The sequence below is a fragment of the Manduca sexta genome, chromosome 10, assembly GCF_014839805.1.
Source record: "Manduca sexta isolate Smith_Timp_Sample1 chromosome 10, JHU_Msex_v1.0, whole genome shotgun sequence".
NCBI lineage: Eukaryota > Metazoa > Arthropoda > Insecta > Lepidoptera > Sphingidae > Manduca > Manduca sexta.
Window position 1 is genome coordinate 2,160,838 of NC_051124.1, and position 17,711 is coordinate 2,178,548.

At 37.0% G+C, this 17,711-nt stretch overlaps 1 protein-coding gene across 1 annotated transcript in view; it reads right to left on the reverse strand.

Moving 5' to 3' along the window:
* Positions 1-548: 548 nt before the first annotated feature.
* The window catches only part of LOC115441790 (ski oncogene), an 80,949-nt gene continuing 63,786 nt past the window's right edge, over positions 549-17,711 (reverse strand). The window contains exon 2 of the mRNA XM_037437185.1: positions 549-1,037. Within this exon, the coding sequence (XP_037293082.1) occupies positions 549-1,037 (489 nt within the window). The remainder of the gene's footprint in view (positions 1,038-17,711) is intronic.

A 17,711-nucleotide genomic window follows, 5' to 3' on the forward strand; every position in this document is an offset into this window, starting at 1 on the left:
AACTACTAATTAACACATCGAGTATCGGATAGCTTAGTGTAATATCGATCCTTTAAGATAAAAACTGTACTTATACTGTTGTATACGACTTCGATTACACTTTAGGCGGTAGTTTGCGAAACAGAACTGAATACAAATTATTGCTATCATGTACGTACGCTGAGAGACATCTTAAAAATAACCCTGTATAAATTATGCTTATGGTTTTACAAAGTACAACTATTTCAATATTTTACAATATGTGAGTATTATGATAAGGTAATGAAAAAGCACAGGTCTGAGGTTATATGAAAGGTAACAGACGTACCTCTAATGGCACACATTGAAGATACTACGAACACCGTATAATAGTACAAAAAAACCCTAAGTTAAAACTGTACTTGATATGATTATGTACATCCGTGATCCTGTCACGGCGTCGCGGTCGGCACAAACGAAAACAGTATGAACACAGGCCCGCGGGACTCGGCTCCCGACGACCACAGGCCCTTTGTACTGCACTGAGGCACTCACTGAGCGTCCGGGGCTCCGCGACCGGCCCGCGGCCGTCAACACGGCGGCGTCGGCGCGGCGGGGGGCGCAGGGGGCGCAGGCGCCGCCGCCGCCACGCGCGCCTCGCGCTCCGCCACGCGCGCCTCGCGCCGCGCCAGCTCCGCCTCGCGCTCGTCCAGCCGCCGCGCGCGCTCCGCCAGCCGCGCCTCCGCGTCCAGCAGCCGCGCCGCCAGCTCCGACGAGCTGTGCGGCGGCGGCGACGTCGACGACGTCACGTCGTCCACCGGCGGCGTCAGCGGCTTCAGCGCCACGTTCGGCTGGAAGTCGCGCTCGAACCGCGTGCAGTCCGCCACGCGCACCACGCGCTCCGGGTGCTGCAGCACCGGCTCCCGCTTGCCCCACGGCCTGAACGCGGACAGCGCGCGGTAGTGCAGCGCGTACGGGTCCACGAACAACGTGTACCCGTACTCCTCGCCTCGTGATTTCTTCGGCGGCGACTCCGGCGGCTCCGGAGGCTCCGGCTTGCACTCTACTGTCTCCACCATCTGGAATCAACAGAGAGATACGATCAGTTTCATACCCATTATAAAATATTATGCAAGTATTAAAAGGAAGCCGTTGCATTATGGTTTCCGTTAAATACAAACAATGAGTCATTTCTTAACGATGTGCCTTATCTTACACACTATAACGTTATAACGCGAGCGTCAATAAGTCTTGACGTCATAGCGGGTGTTGAACTGTTAAGCCATTGGTACTTGATTCTCCGGCCTGTGAAACTTTATCGAATTAGTTTAGGCCACAAATGCCGGCGCTGACGGCTTCAACTGTCAAAAGTTTAACCGTTTGTTGACGTCAATCGTTTATCTGTCAAGAAATAGGATTGTCATCGGAGAAATTGTAACTTTAATTCTACAGTCGTAAGCAATAAAACTGGAGTAGGTACTTAATAATGTCTTGCATCTAGCACAGGCTTAGAATCTGACGACATTCTGCGACCTCTAAAAACTATTCATTAAAATATAAGACAGGAGGAAAACACACATGATGCTAATACATAAAAACCATAGGGAATTAAAAGTAGATTTCAGTAAAAAAAATAATGTTTGCTTGGGCACAAGTCAAACAAATTCAAAATTTCTGAATCATCTAAATAGATCCCAGCAACCTAAAACCAATAACATAACAAACAAAAGCCAAGTCAGCCAATGCATCTAAATATTTGAGTCCAAATTAGCCCAGTAACAAGTTTAATTCATAAGAAACCGTGTTGCATATTAGAAGCACCAAAACATTAAGGTTACGTAAGGCGGCAGGGTGAGGAACGGAGGGAGGGACGGCAGACGGCGCGCGTCATCACCCGGGGAGTGACGGCCGCCTGGAGGGTCGCCGGGAGGGCGCTGGAGTGGGCCGGTATGTAGGTCGCGGCCGGGCCGCAGACGACCCCTAGACGCGGGCCTCGCTCTCCGAAACTACCCGCTGACACCGAGCTTAAGGAACGTGTTTTCAATACCATATTATGTTGATCTTCGAGTACACGCTAGTAGTGACGGATTAGTGTATGCAAATGTACTTTTCTGTACTGAAATTGCTTGTTTTCTGTATATTACGTGTTGTATTCAGAATTGCAAAAATATATGTTATTTAGACACTTTTTCAGCATTAAGACTATATCGATACTGCGAATTTTGCCGGCACAGCAGGTACTGTAAGATAATATTTTTATTACTTCAACCCCCTCAGTTCATCCAATTCTAGTAAATCATGTCAAAAACTCACACTTAGAAGAAAATAGAAATAGCTAATATGCCACGTGCCAATTATTATAATCTACAATGGTTCCGTAATGGCAGTTTATTAATGTTTGAATTAAATTACAGTTTATGTCCAGTATTACACATAATCGTTATTCGCAGAGATAGAGTGCTCTAAAATGGGCATAAGGAAGTGCTTGGCTAAAATGTTCGGCGCCAGTCTGGGTTCCCGCTGTGATACAGATATCCTTGCCAACCGACTCGATAGTGCTGTCCGGGATTCAATCCCGGGATTGATGGAAACTCTGTGAATAAATTAATATTGTTCAATAATCGAGGTTGCAAAAGAAATCAACAAAAAAGTACAGCATACCTCAACAACAATTTACTTAACAGTAAATAGTGATACACAGCGGTGTAATTGAATTCGTCTGAAAATAACTAAAAAATGTAGTCTAAAATATTCTATCAGTTTTTTTCAGCGTGCATGCGGGTTTGCGGAGAGAAAAAGAGTAGCAAAGGCGTTTTTTCGCTTTGTATAGGACGTGGGTGGGAGCGGCTTTGTCGAAGCGCTTAGAGACGCGGGCTTTACGTATGGAAAAATATTAAAGGGAAAGAATTAATAGAAGTTCTTTTGTCGCTCAGATAACGTGACGGTACTACGTGGGCTTTAAGTGGGTTCTGGAGCCTTTGAAGGCTTCTGTGTAGGACGACCCTAGTTACTCCACAAATTTTTTGTTTATTTTATCGTTTACGTCTATTCATATTTTATTCAATTTTTAAATAATCCGATATACCCATAACAAAACGATATTTTCCGATTGCATGGAGAGCGGGCCCGGGTGTCTTGTTTAGTCCGAATGACCTAGTTCAAGCGCTGTAACAAGTGACCTGGAGTTCTATAGTACATACAGGTGCACTCTGACGCGTTCCAACGCTGAGCACAACCGCGAAACGTTAAAAACGAGATCTAAATATCAGTCGCGTAGGGTTATTTTAACCCGATTTCTGCACGCTTTCTTTTATGTAGCATTTAAAATTAAACACGTTTAGAAAAATAACACTTCTGTTATGTAAAAAGCGAAGTTATTTAGAGAAGTTAGTAAAAAGAAAAATAAATATTTCCATCAATTCCCGGAGTTCATCGACGGGAACCGGAGTGGGTGTTGCCTATCACTATTGTACGAATAAGCAACTATTTTTCTACGTGCTCGTTAGTCGTTCGGCCTACGCGTGTACATTTTTCCACGAAAATTGGATAATGTTGAGTCTGGCAATGGAGGAGCCGACCCCGCCCGGCTGAGTAACCGTCACTTACATACTTTACTCGGCTTTAGTGATTATGTATACGTGAACAAGAATGGAAAATTGCTATTTCCCGTACGTACAGGATACCAATTTTCTATTCTAGAGTCTAGAGTCTAGACTCTAATCCATACTAGTAAAGTACCCTAAATTCGGTCTATAAACACTAGGTAATTAAATTGTCGCCACATATATCCACAGCCTTTTATCAAAATGCATTATCAATCATAAATTCATAAAAAAACAACGTCTTTAAAGGTGCTTAATTTTTAATTTAATATAACAATACATAGTCACTTTATATTTTAATTCAATATGAACATAGGCCCGAATATTTAGACCTAGAACAGGCTTTGAGATACAAATCAATTTCACTTTAATATGTGATATCAAAAGCGGCGATAGCCTAGTTGGCTGTAGAACGGACTGTCGAGACGAATGTCCGCAGGTTCAAATCCCAAGGGCACACACCTCTGACTTTTCTAAAAAAATCATGTGTGTATTCTTTGTGAATTTATCGTTCGCTTTAACGGTGAAGGAAAACATCGTGAGGAAACCTGCACATCTGAGAAGTTCTCTATAGGAATTTCGGTGTGTGAAGTCTACCAATCCGCACTAGGCCAGCGTGGTGGACTAAGGCCTAATCCCTCTCAGTAGTAGAGGAGGCCCGTGCTCAGCAGTGGGTATGCGATATCAGCTGAGACACTGGCAAATTAAAGTCAGCATCTTAAGGTCGTCATTATTTAATAAACAGATATCAATATTTCAAAATATATCTTAAGTTTAATAAACAGATACCAACATTTCAAAATATGATATCAAAGTCACAGCATATGACGGATTTTGACAGCCGAGTTTAGTTTATTTAACACTAACGACTCGGCTGAGAACACGCTCTTAAATGATACCCTAAGCTTGGTTTATTAAATAATTCAATACATGAAATATATTCTCGAGATCCTACTCTGTTAGGTTTTATAGGAAGAGAAACGAAGCAAAACTTATGTTTAAATAAATATGTGGTTGAATAGAAGATGTACTTCAAAAGTAACACAAACTAGTTATTCAAAAATGAGGCTGTCACATATTCTACGTTTCTTTTTCTAAGTTTACAAAGAGTTCTAACACTCATAGGCGATTGAAATTAAACTAATATTCGGATTCTATTGCGGTTTTTTGTATTTTAGTTTTCTCCCGACGTTTCGAAGACTGCAGCCTTCATGGTCACGGTTGGGACTGAGGTGTTGGTCATCCGTAAAGTCAAAGTTACAATATCTACCTACATTTTACAATTTACAAATTTTAGCTGTTTGTGGTCCGATCTACGCAGACTGAGCTCACAGTGTCTTGAACATAAGAAATCATTACTCATAGGCGAGTTTCATAATATATATGAATTCCCAAAGAGAATGATAAATTTATAATATATATGAGTGAATTCCTTCATTTCTTTTCTTTCAACTCAACGCCTAAAGAAAACATTTGATATCTCAGCAAAATACTTGTTTACAACCCCTGACCTGCCACTTCACATCCACCTTACTCGTGTCATTGTGAACAAAAATTTTTTTTTCATAACCCTCGAAATACGGATATGCAGACGTTTAAATCTGGTTATGCAAGGTATTAGCGTCGGAGCCCAGACGAGACATTACTGTCCATTACCATGGGCCGCGGCAGAATAATAAACACTCCTCTAGGGTTGTCACATTACAGCATTATTTTAATGTATGGTTAATCTTATGATTCGAGTCGTTAGTAATACTTATTATGCTATATTAGGGAACACTGCAGTTTCAGGCTTTTAGAACATGTGAAAAATAAAATGGTCATGTGGTCTGATATAGAGATGTCAAGATTACAAACTTACGAAATGAAACAGGTTAGTATTGGCCGCATAATCGCTCTGTCTCTTTCCGTATTGTGATAAATTTTGTAAAGGTATGTATACGATTACTAATATATTATTATATAAATTTATCTTTCGGCGTGTGTAATAAATAATTCAGTTTAAACTAGTTTGTATGTGCGATTAGATTTCGCGTAACAACATGATGTTATCACTGTAGGATAAGAAATTCACGTCATTCATAGATTATTTGTTTTGCTAAATATTATGTTATTTTTATTATTTTATTGTAGCGGTAAGGGCAGTGTATATGTTGATCAGGAGATTTAAGATTCACAAGATAAACAATAAGTGATCATTCACTTGCAGAAGCGTAGCTTGCCACAGAAGGTCCCTATATCACATTTTTGGAGGTTATTCATAGCAGTGCGAACTTTTGGGCACCCGATTAGTTATATATAGGTATGCGTCAAGGGGGGCCCCAAAGTTTGGGGGCCCCGAATCACTGATACGGCTGATACGGCGGTAGCTACACCCCTGTTCACTTGATCGTATACTTTATTCTCTCTATTTTATACAAAGCTATTATCACCACACGGACAACCATTAAGACCTAAAAAAAGCAATGAGGATTTGCAGGAACCATTCTGGATTGTTGCGGCAATTTTCCAAACTAATTTAAAAATACATTGTCGTGGCAGCCCTGCACGTGTCCCGTCAATGGGATGTTTGTTTGAAGAGCGCCGGAGCGTCGGCGCGGCGCGGGACGCCTGGCCGGTCGCGGCGTTATCAATTAAACCATTTTATATCGGGGGTAATTACTGGAGCGATCATGCTAAAACCGTTTACGCGTACAGAATAGACTGCGATGAGTTTACGCGAAAATATTTTTTAATCTTCCTTTAATGTCATTGAGAAAATCTTCATTGGATGGAACTATTGCTTCGAACCTGAATATTCTAATAGGAAACAATAGTGCCCTTAGCACTATGCAGTGAGGAAATATAATTAATCGTTCATTATTAATTTTTTTTACCGTCAAGACATTCAAAAACATCTAAGTATTTTTAGTTTAGTATCTATTATCATAATTCGTATGTTCCGGAATTTGACAAGAATAAATACCGAAATGATGGATGCAGGCCGCTTCCAACAGGTCGACGTGGAGATCCTTGGGGGAGCCCAATGTTCATCAGTGGACTTTCTGTGGCTGATGATAATGATGAAATACCGAAATATCGAAGGCAGTAAGGTTACTTACATTATAATCAGTGATGATTGATGGTCACTATCATGTTCGTGTATATCGGTTTTAATTTAGCCCCGCTGTCCTTTCAAGTTCATTAATCTGTTTAATTCATAGATTTATGATTTGTTTAATCTCTTTAGTATCTTATGTCCCTGTAAATGTTCAATGCTATATATGTGCTAATGTATAATGTTAATGCTAGGTGTGTTTAATGCGTGATTTTAGCGGATTCCGTTGTCACTATTTCAAACAATAGCATTTGAACGTAGCAATGGCAAAGGCTTCGTAATTCATATATCCGATTCTTGTCGGCTTCCCTTTCGTAATTTATGTAAAATCTAATCATTAGAACTATTTATTTACGCAATAGTATCTATAAATGCTGTTGGGCTCCCGGAATTCGGAAAATTTCATCCTTCGTCACTGCAGAATACACTTCTTCAACTTACCTTTCCTCTTTTTGCGTCGGTGGTAAAAGAACAAGGGGAAGGTGAATAGAGCAACTAAAGTATGGTAATCATGTGGCATTGGGTATAACTCAACAGCTTGATAACCTATCTCTATAAACATTCATATCTGTACAGTATGTAAGGTTAGTTAGGGACCTGTATTACTTAAGTATATTTACTGGCTGTCAAAAAATGATAACAAAAATAGACCTTAAAGGGCTGCCTGCACCCGCAGTTGACAGTGAATTGATAGGTTAAGGAAGGTATTTAGGGTTCGATTCCCGCCCTAAATATATACATGACCTTATTTTTACGGGAATTTTAGTATCTAGGTATTTTGCCTTTCCTAAGCTAGATTTGAAGTATGAAGGGAAATCGGATGATAGTTCAAGATCATATTTATACGACCGTTAGGGCAAACAAGAAGCTAATATAAAAGTTGCCACACGATGCGAGATTAAAAAAAAAAAACTTCTTTTATAAGGCACGAAAAATGACCCCACTGAAACTGATGGTAAGTGGAGAGGGGCCCAATAGAACGTCGACTGACGAGAGATGATTATCCTTCGACAGTCCACACAATTATGCCGATATAATCGTATATACACAGGCTGATCCATGAACGCGACACATTTACGTGAGCCACTATGGCGGGTTTTAACACCTTGTGTACGGTGGTCGCTCTACGGGCGGATGTAAAATATATCCTACCAGTAGCGAATTTGAACTGATGAACTGCTGCGTGTTTGAATATGTCTGTTTACTAAATATACATATATACTGTATAATAATTTACCAAACAATTTATTATCATTACAGTATTTTAAACCTATCTACACTCAATATAACGATAAGATTACAATTCGCAAACTAATTCCAAGAAATATATAATTATTTCAGCAAACATTTTATCTTTCCACTATCTACAGTTGATAATATTTAGTATAATGTCTGCCTCCACTGTCTATACGTAAACTAATGTGTTTTCACAGTACGGTTACTCATTCCTGACTCATCGGCATCAAGGGAATTTCGACTTAAATCTAAGTCTATCATAAAGTTGAGACTAGGGCTGCGGGATACAAAAACGTTAAGAAATAAAATGAGTTGGTAAATCATGCGCACCCCGCAGAATAGCTGACAGTTAAAGACATTGAAAAATACAGTATTTTCTAATTATATTATTAATAATTATGAAAAAACTCGCAAATTTTGTTACCGTAGCAACTAAGCGAAATTTGTCCGACTACGGCATATAAAAATATCTATTACGCAAGCAACCGCATCACCCCCTTAGGGGTGGTCGCCAGACGGCCACCCTCGGCCCAAGGTCAGACAGTCTACGTGCCCGTCCATTCTGTATTGTGCCCTACATTCATTCATTTAAAGTTCTATTTCCAAAGGCGTGTGTTGTCTAAGCTTTGTTATTGTGTTCTGCGCCTTATTGATTGGGTTTAGGGTTGGTTTTGTTGTGTGTGGACGTTGTATGAGTAGCGTAGTGGCTCCGTGGTAATCAATGACTTTCAGGCGGGTAGTATGAATTATGTATAGAGATGGATGTCGCTCACCCAGTGTCGGGTAACTGGCGGTAACCCGGCTTTGTCTCGGACAAACATTTCTACACGTACACTATCAATAAAACTAGGTTTCTCAACAAAACTAGGTTTCTAACCGCTGCAATATGACTAAATATCAAATGGTACGACGACGATGATCTCTTCTCTATATTGTTCCGAGGCGTAAAAAGACGTTGCTTTTGGACAAGAACGCTGCTATAGAACGAACTATACTTTATATGAAAGCGAGCCTAGAGTAGTCAACTTAGTAAGTAATAACACGTATTCCACATTATGGTAGGTCTCTCATAGTAAAAGTCGGTCTGGATAGGTACCAGCGTAATGTCTATTTTTGCCGCCAAGCAGCGGTGTGTAGTCATGGTTATGTTCCGGTTTGAAGGACATTGTTGCCAGTGTAACTATTGGACATAAAGGACTTAACATCTCATGTCTCAGGATGGCGATCGCAGTGGAATAGCACACAATATTTTGTAATTAAGATGTTGGATGATGTTGTTACTGTTTATGGGTGATCGTATCGCTTACCATCAGGCAAGCTCGTCTCACCATTCAAAGCAATAAAAAAAAATAGACTGCATATTTTAAGGCGGTCTTTCCAGCAAAACTGCTAACCATTTTATTAAAATCTATCTATTCCCTAAGATTCTGTACACCTATCATCATATCAGATACAAAACCCGACTAACTCCCTCCATTTTTACTAATGTCCAATCCTCATCGATCAAAGGACTTTCGATTTGACACAACCAGTATCCTTAAAAACTAGGCGTGAGACCAACTACTCTGCTTCAATCAAGCGTTGTTTGACCACTGACAACGGCCGTTAATCACTGTGAAGGTAATTAGGCAAAGCAGTCCAATCAGCACCAGATTGGGAAACCATGGCGAATGGTCGTGGGAGACTCGTTGGTAGACTTCGTTCCCATGGTAGGAAATTGTATCGAACTTTCTATTGGAAGATATAAGGGAGCGTCCATAAATTACGTGATATGTTTAAGGGGGGAGGGGATCGAGTCAAATCTCATGTAATCTTACGTTGGAGAAAGGGGGGGTCTCGGAAAATATCACGCAATTTTTTTTCAGATTGAAACAAAAAAAAAAAATTAAAAATATATATAGAAAATAAAAAAAAAACACCTCACGTAATTTATGGACGCCCCCTAAGGAGTTGCATTTAACAACCGCTGCCGTACATATCTGGTTTAATAGTTTCCTATGTTTCTTTTGTACATTATTTTATATGTAATAGAAAAAAACGAAAAATAAATTCTGTGAAATCGGGATCAGTAGAAAATTAAGTATTCGTATTTGAAATATTGTTGTGAGCATAAGTGGGGGCTCGGGGTTATACCGCCATATCTTTCTAATTCACGCAACATTATGGATGTTCATACTCCCATATACAGTAAACATACCATCGCAAATAAATCTTACTCATTAGAAGCGTGTGGTCACTGCCGTGGTACAAAAAAAATCATATACAGCACGATGTTTTTTTTAATTCTTTTTCGAAAAAAGATTAATCATTAAAATCATATACAGCGTGATGTCTTTTTATTTCATTTTTTCATAATAGTATACACTTTTTTTTTCAATTCGGTAGCGTATTCAATCCACCATAGCTATAATAAATTAGAAACCATTAGTAATACGTTATCGGCGTGTCAACGGGGTGACATTACGGGCGCATTACCGAACGCTGTGAAAGTCGTGACATTTGCTTATTATTAATAACTCTCTCGTACAAATTAGACGTCCATTTATTTTAAAACGAATCAAAATCTTGACGCTATAGTTTGTTTTTAAAAATGATTTCACAGCAAATGTAAATTCTTCGAAATAGTTTATTTTTTCGTATGTTAATACGCAACTGAGTAGTCACAGAAATGCAAAGTAAAATTCACGGGTAGGTTAAATAAGATCTAAACTGGAATAAAAGTTGGCAAATTTCTTCTAAAGCAGTAAACATTTGTAACCAATTTTGCACGCGAAATATTCTACATTATATAAAGCAATTTTCACCAGTGAACAATATCGATTTAAAAGTAAATAAAACATGAATTGGTTATCAGTGCGGCTGTTCATTTTATGCGAGTTTGTAAATGCCCCTTAAATTTTCTTGCGAAGCAACAGTATTACCATTTTAGATAGTAGAATGAATATTTGATTAACAATGCATATATTTGTAAAACCTGAAAATCAACATTGAATTCAGCAGACTTATACATATAAAATTAAAATTAGGTTAATGACGTGCGTATCGACATACCTGCAATTTTGAATATATTAGCAAACTGTCAGAAAAACTACTAATGAGTTGACGGCCAGTAGCCAGTCGCGAGGATTCCACTAAACGATTACAAGCTGCGCCCGCGCACCCTCCGCGCCTCCGCTCTCCACGCTCGTCGCTTCCACGAAAGCGCAAACGAGCGCAGGATCTTGAGGAAACTTGCCTCATCATTAGAGTTACCATCATTTTCCGAAATGAGAGACTTGGAAAGCTTGCAATGTTAGCAGATTTACTTTTAAAAAAAAAAAACATTTTAAGAGTTGCGTGTAGAGGTTTTTTAAGTTTAAAAAAATATCTCATAGGATAAATTTAAATAACTATATCCAATGTTACGCGGTATAAAATTATCATAAATTTTCATTATAATAACCAGAGTTCGCGGACTAAGTTTCATAGTTTACTCGCGATTTTTATCATTCCGGAGTCACGGGATTAATCCGAGATATTCCGGATTTATGGTAGCAACACACGCTTTCTGAGAAGTTTGGTCTAGCAGACAGTTGACGCGACGTAACTTTAGTGTTGTTTTTTAATGGATAAAATGGAGGACAAATTGTTTTTTTATGCATTTACTGATTGGCATATGGTTATCTAGATTCTATTGGCACTGTTGTGGTGGGACATATACGATCCACACTAGCTAAGTATCGAGTACCTAGGGATAATAATAATAAATCCTATAGAGAACTTCTCAGATGTGCAGGTTTTCTAACGATGTTTTCCTTCACCGTTAAAGCGAACAATAAATTCTCAAATTATACACACATTATTTTAGAAAAGTCAGAGGTGTGTGCCCTTGGGATTTGAACATGCAGACATTCGACTTGGCAGTCCGTCCCACACCCAACTAGGCTATCGCCACTTACCTAGGGATGCCTATTTTTTCCCCCCACTTCATACGTACCTAAATTTATTGCAAAACTATGTTGTTCACCGCCCAACTAATAAATATTATTATGAAGATTTACAGCAATATAATGCCATATCAGTAGTAGTGCAGCGTGTTTAATTAGATTCAAACAGAGTTTTACTTTATTGATTGTGTCTTGTTATTAACAATATTACGTATAAGAAAAAAACACATTTACCATTTAACATATACTTACTTAACTTATTATTTAAATCATCGAAACAATTTTTTATTTTATGCGGTTTTTCAGTTATTTTACTTCGTTTACGTCATGAATAAAACGATCAAATCCTAAAACTAGTTTTATTTCAATGCCTAACATTCGCGTAAACATAAATCATTATTATTAAATTTTTACGATATTAGGTTTTTACGTCATTTGTTAATATAAATAAGATGTTGAAAGGTCAAAGACCTCTGTTAGACAGATTTGAAAAAACAAATTGTATAAACTATATCTTTATTACACTATTAACTTTTTCTAAAAATCGATTTATCTTACTTCCGTAACTAAGTGGAAATGATTGACGTCATATCGCTTTTAATGCCAAATATTGTATTTGGTGTCCGCAAAAAGTAGTTAATTTGATTGTTGTCATGTACACAATTGTATCTTATACGGTACATTTGAATAGCGTATGGACTTTTTAGACTCCTTATCGCTACCGAGTTTTTGCTAAAAACAATCGTTCAATGACCTCGTACACGTGTCTTGCACTCCAGACTATATTGTAGTCACAATTTTCTATTTCAAGCGTTCGCATTCGCAGAGACAAATGCATGGCCGACGTGACATTTGAAAAGAGAAAAAATACATAATTATTTTATCACATAATTAATAATAATTTTAATCTGTGTGTTTTATCTTTAATTCAAATCCGTGTTTATATAACACAAGATGTAAAATCATTATAATCCTTTAATTTATTACATTTATTAGTTAGAAATGATAATTAAATGATAAGTATATATTTTAATTTGTATTTTGCGAACGCGAATAAGTTTGCACATGCGTAAGCGAATGAACTCTCTATCGCTGTATAAAGTTACAAATGTAATTATTTGGCGTCATAATTTTGCATGTAGACACCGCGGAATGTTAATTGACTTGTTTTGATCATATAAAACTGGCTGTAATGTTGCTTTATATTTACTATTTAGTAGTTTCTTGACTTATGAGATAGGGAAGAAATTACGCTCCAGAGCGACGTAATAGGCAACATAAACATTAAGTTGTATGCAGTAGCGAAAAGTGAAATTTTCCGAAAAGGAACCAGACCGACAATCATATCTAAGCGACAAATATACCGAAATTTAATTATATAAATATTTAAAATCGCCATATTTTTCTACATCATTTGATCTTGGTTTTGTAGGTCTAGGACAATTTTAATATCATTAGACTATAATAAATTAAAAAGTTTAATTGTTATGAATTTTCATATCAAAATCAAATTTTAAAGCACTCTACTCAAAAATGTACTGATTGTCGCTTAGATATGATTGCTATTCAAGCGACGAGACGCTACTATAAATTCTGTATAAATGGAATCCGAGAGGAATCAGGTGGACCCCTTCGCCACTGGCAGTATGATTTTTTTTTTTTTAATTATATCAAACTGCGCAATATTTATCATTATCTGGATAATTGCACGCAGTAAAATGCCGACAAGGCCGAAAAATACTTCCGTTACGATAATGCGTCTTAGCATTTCTAATAATCAATTCTGGCATTATATAAGAATCAAATTCTGATATTGTTTATACATTATTGTGTTTAGATTATAGTTTTTATACCTTGGAATGATACAGATAAAAGGGCCTTAGCGTGGGATAGCTGCAGTTGTACGAAGCCAGGAATAGAGAAGTAGACTGGTATTCTATCTTCTTCTTTGCAACAAAACGTAGTAGTAGTTTATTTTGCTTTCTACACACTTTATTTACATTACCACTGTCTGTCTGTATATTGCGCTGTTTTCCAGGTCTAGTACATCCTTACATATAAGACAAAGTCTCCTACCGCGTCTGTTTGAATACGTTAAATTCAATAACTAACGAACCGATTTTAATGTGTGGTACGAACTATGTTTGTTTATTTCAATGTTTGGTATGGAGATAGTTAGAGACCCTGGGAAGGATATGAGCGACTTGGCCCAGGAAAATATATATCAGGACTTTTATCCCGAAAAACTGTGCCACGCGGACAAAGCCGCTACCAAAACTAGTTAGCCAAGTAATATATTCGTGCGTATTTCCGTGTGGTTACACTACTCGTCTTGTATTAGTGATGTAGATGGCCATAAATTCTAACTGATTTCGGGGTTTCCCGTCTACAATTCGTGTGTTTGCAAATATTAATAATGATAAGCATGATCGATAGAACTTGTGTGATATTAAAATGTGTTCAAAGATAAACTTGATGCATGTGATACTAGATCTAGGAAAACGTTATTTCAAGGAATATCCGGCTAATGATGTCTTTAAATTAGGTCAATTGAAATTTGCTTGATAAGGATTATTATTATTAGTTTTCAACAGATCATTTTCAAATAACCCAGGTAAAATACGATTACAATAACTGTTCTTATAAGATCATAAAAAACCCTTTTAAATTCGTACGACAACTGACGTATTTCAAAATCATATTTGTGGCAAAACATAAGTTAAAATAAAGAAAAATGTCTCATCCTTGCAATATTGTCTCCGGGAATGCGATATTTGCGTTTAAAAACAAAGGGAGCAATAAAAATCGCACGAGCGGAGTATTTTGGTGGTCGCGGGAGGCGACGCGGCTCTCGTTTCAAACGTCGCAAAACATCCGCTGTACGATAACCACACGTCTGCGTGTGTGAGGACATGTCCCAAGGAATCTTAGAGGCATACACTTCCGCTGAAAGGAAATTCGTACTACTTTAAGGATCGTAAATCAACCTAATTAACAATGGCACACGGTATATCTTTATCTTTCGTATAAACATTGAAGCTAATTTAACTAAAATGATTTTAGTAATAAACTTAATTCAAGAGTGACAAATGGATAACAAATTGGTCAGAATTAATAAGCCAAAAACAAAATTGCATATTAAACATATTGTCATCATACTACCAAATTAACTAGAAAGATACACAAACTAGTCGACAGCGAAATTGGTAAATAACTTATAGGTTTATGGAGTTCTTGATATTGAACTTTATTTGAAAATAATTAAGTAGTTAGACATATTTAGAGTTAACTTCATGTCCTAATTTTATTATTCTCTCTGGTTGGACGTTGTCAAAAAAAGTCTAAAATTGTATTCTGTAATTATTTTGCTAATATAATGTTTACTGTAAAAAGAGCGTTTAACGTTAAACTTTATTTGAAAATCATTGAGTAGTTAGACATATTTAGAGTTAACTTCATGTCCTTTTTATTATTCTCTCTGGTTGGACATTGTCAAAGAATGTATAATTTTTTTCTGTAATTATTTTGCTAATATAATGTTTACTGTAAAAAGAGCGTTTAACATTAAACTTTATTTGAAAATAATTGAGTAGTTAGACATATTTTAACATATTTTTAGACATATTTAACTCCATGTCCTAATTTTATACAACAATATGGTTATTGTCGGAGTGGTCGAGTTGTCGTTTGAGAATACCGCGTGGCTGTTGGACGGCTACCAACTGGTATTTAGGTTTTATTCGCACCGGAAGTTGGACATGTCATATTTTTTAATTGATTTTGCTCGAACTGATGGTATTCTAAATATCCCCGCTTGTGTTGGCAGAGTACGGGCTTAATGGTTGGTTGTTTATAGTTTTTTTCTTATTGCAATATATTTATGAAATCTTTAGCATCTTTTTAGGAATTTTATTTGGGAAATTAATTTTTCATTGCATGAATTTGATTTTAACACAAGTAACTTACGTGACAAGCTTTGACACAATTTATATTCCTATCTATACAAAAAATCTGCACTACCGTATTTATATATTCCACTTGTAAACAAACTATTATTTATAAAGTCCCCAATTCTGTCATACAATTTCATTTCACAAATATGCGTTTTGTGTTTATTCTTCGTTGAAAATGTGCTAGGCACATTTTTGTCAAATGATTCTTCAGAAGGCCAGCGGAAGCTGTCCACATGATGGATAATCATCGGCATCATGTCGGAATGTCGGCTTTTCAAATCGTTCTTAGAATATTCTGTTAATCTTCCAATGCAATCACAGATGTCAAACTTCAGAAAAACAAAATAGTTTAAATCTCTTAGATCTAATTATATGAGTATTTTATAAGAGATTGTAAATTCATATGACTCATCTGGTTAGTTATCAGAGCCGCACAAATAAAAATATCGGACGCGCCTTCCACGTGTAGATCTTAAACGCAATGTAGTAAAAGATACGCGTATCGTAGGAAAAACTATTTGTCCAAATCGAAAACAAAGTTCTCAAGACTTGTTTATCGCGTCACTAAAAGCAGACGAACTTTTCTAATGACCCGATTAGATATTCGCGATAAACACATTATTGTTTAGACATTTATGTCATACAATAATCTGCGACACCCATTATTAAAGCAAACCGAGCAAGCAACCTTACGACTATTACGCAGTCTATGGTAGTACGTAAATCCAAAACAAAACCCTTACAAAACAAGCATAGACAATGTAACGTTTATCTCGATTACCATGTATTCTCCATACAAAACAAGAATGCTAGTTCATTGACGCATACAAACCGATTGTATACATTTTTTCATATTTAAATTACATTAGAATTTCAAAACTGATGGGCTGATAGATTCTAGCGTATTTTGGTTGAAAAAAAAAACTCTTGTGACGAACGGAAATGACATATTTTGATAGTATTCGTATTGAATACGCGTGCCCCCGATAGCCTTCTAGATAAAATAGGTCGAGCTATTTCTAGTATTTCGGTGCGTAAGGATATTACGCTCTGTATTGTATCACAATTTAGCATAACACATTTAATACTATATAGTTTTTTATTTACAATCTTACAATAAATAAATATCGCTTACGAAATTCAAATTTTCAAACAACTAACCGAATAACATAGAACACGCGAATGCGAGTATTCGAAATTTGAATTTACAAACAAGATCCGTCATAACGCGAATACGAAAACGACACGGAAAAATACGCGCATGCGAAACAAATTCGCGCCTTTTACGAACCGTACGCGTAGGCATGTAGATCTAGACAAAGGCTAGGCAACCTTGGCTGTCTAGCCTGCTGACAGACCGCAAACTATGCAGCGTGCACTTATCGAACGCTGTTTTGTTAAACATTCAATGTAAACATTTGCTTTGGCGTCATTGTTTTTATTACCTTGTTTATATTTTAGTAATTTACCGATGCGATAATTACGTTAATTATGCTCGCGAGTGAAATGCAGTGTGGTTCCAAGCTGGTTATCTCTGCTTTGACTAACGATATCTACTAAATGGATTTTGTGTTGAGAATTATCCTCTACGAGATTTTTGCTTCCAATTTATGGACTAACGTGATGTTGGTGTTTTAGAATAGTTTTTAAAAGCTGGACGCTCACGTAATGATAAATGTCATCCAGCTTAACAATGACATTACCGCTACAATGTATCACAAAAACATAGCATTGGATCCTGAGAGATCAGGTGTGATTAAAAAAACCCAGTAGTTTCACCTACATACAATTAACATAACGGAACTTGAAAACATATTCCAACATGTTATACGTAATCAATGCCACTATGAGCCACACATACTAAACTTTATTAAATATCTAACAGAGACGTAATGGTCATTAGAATAAAAACTAATTCATATACAATAACAGAAAGTGC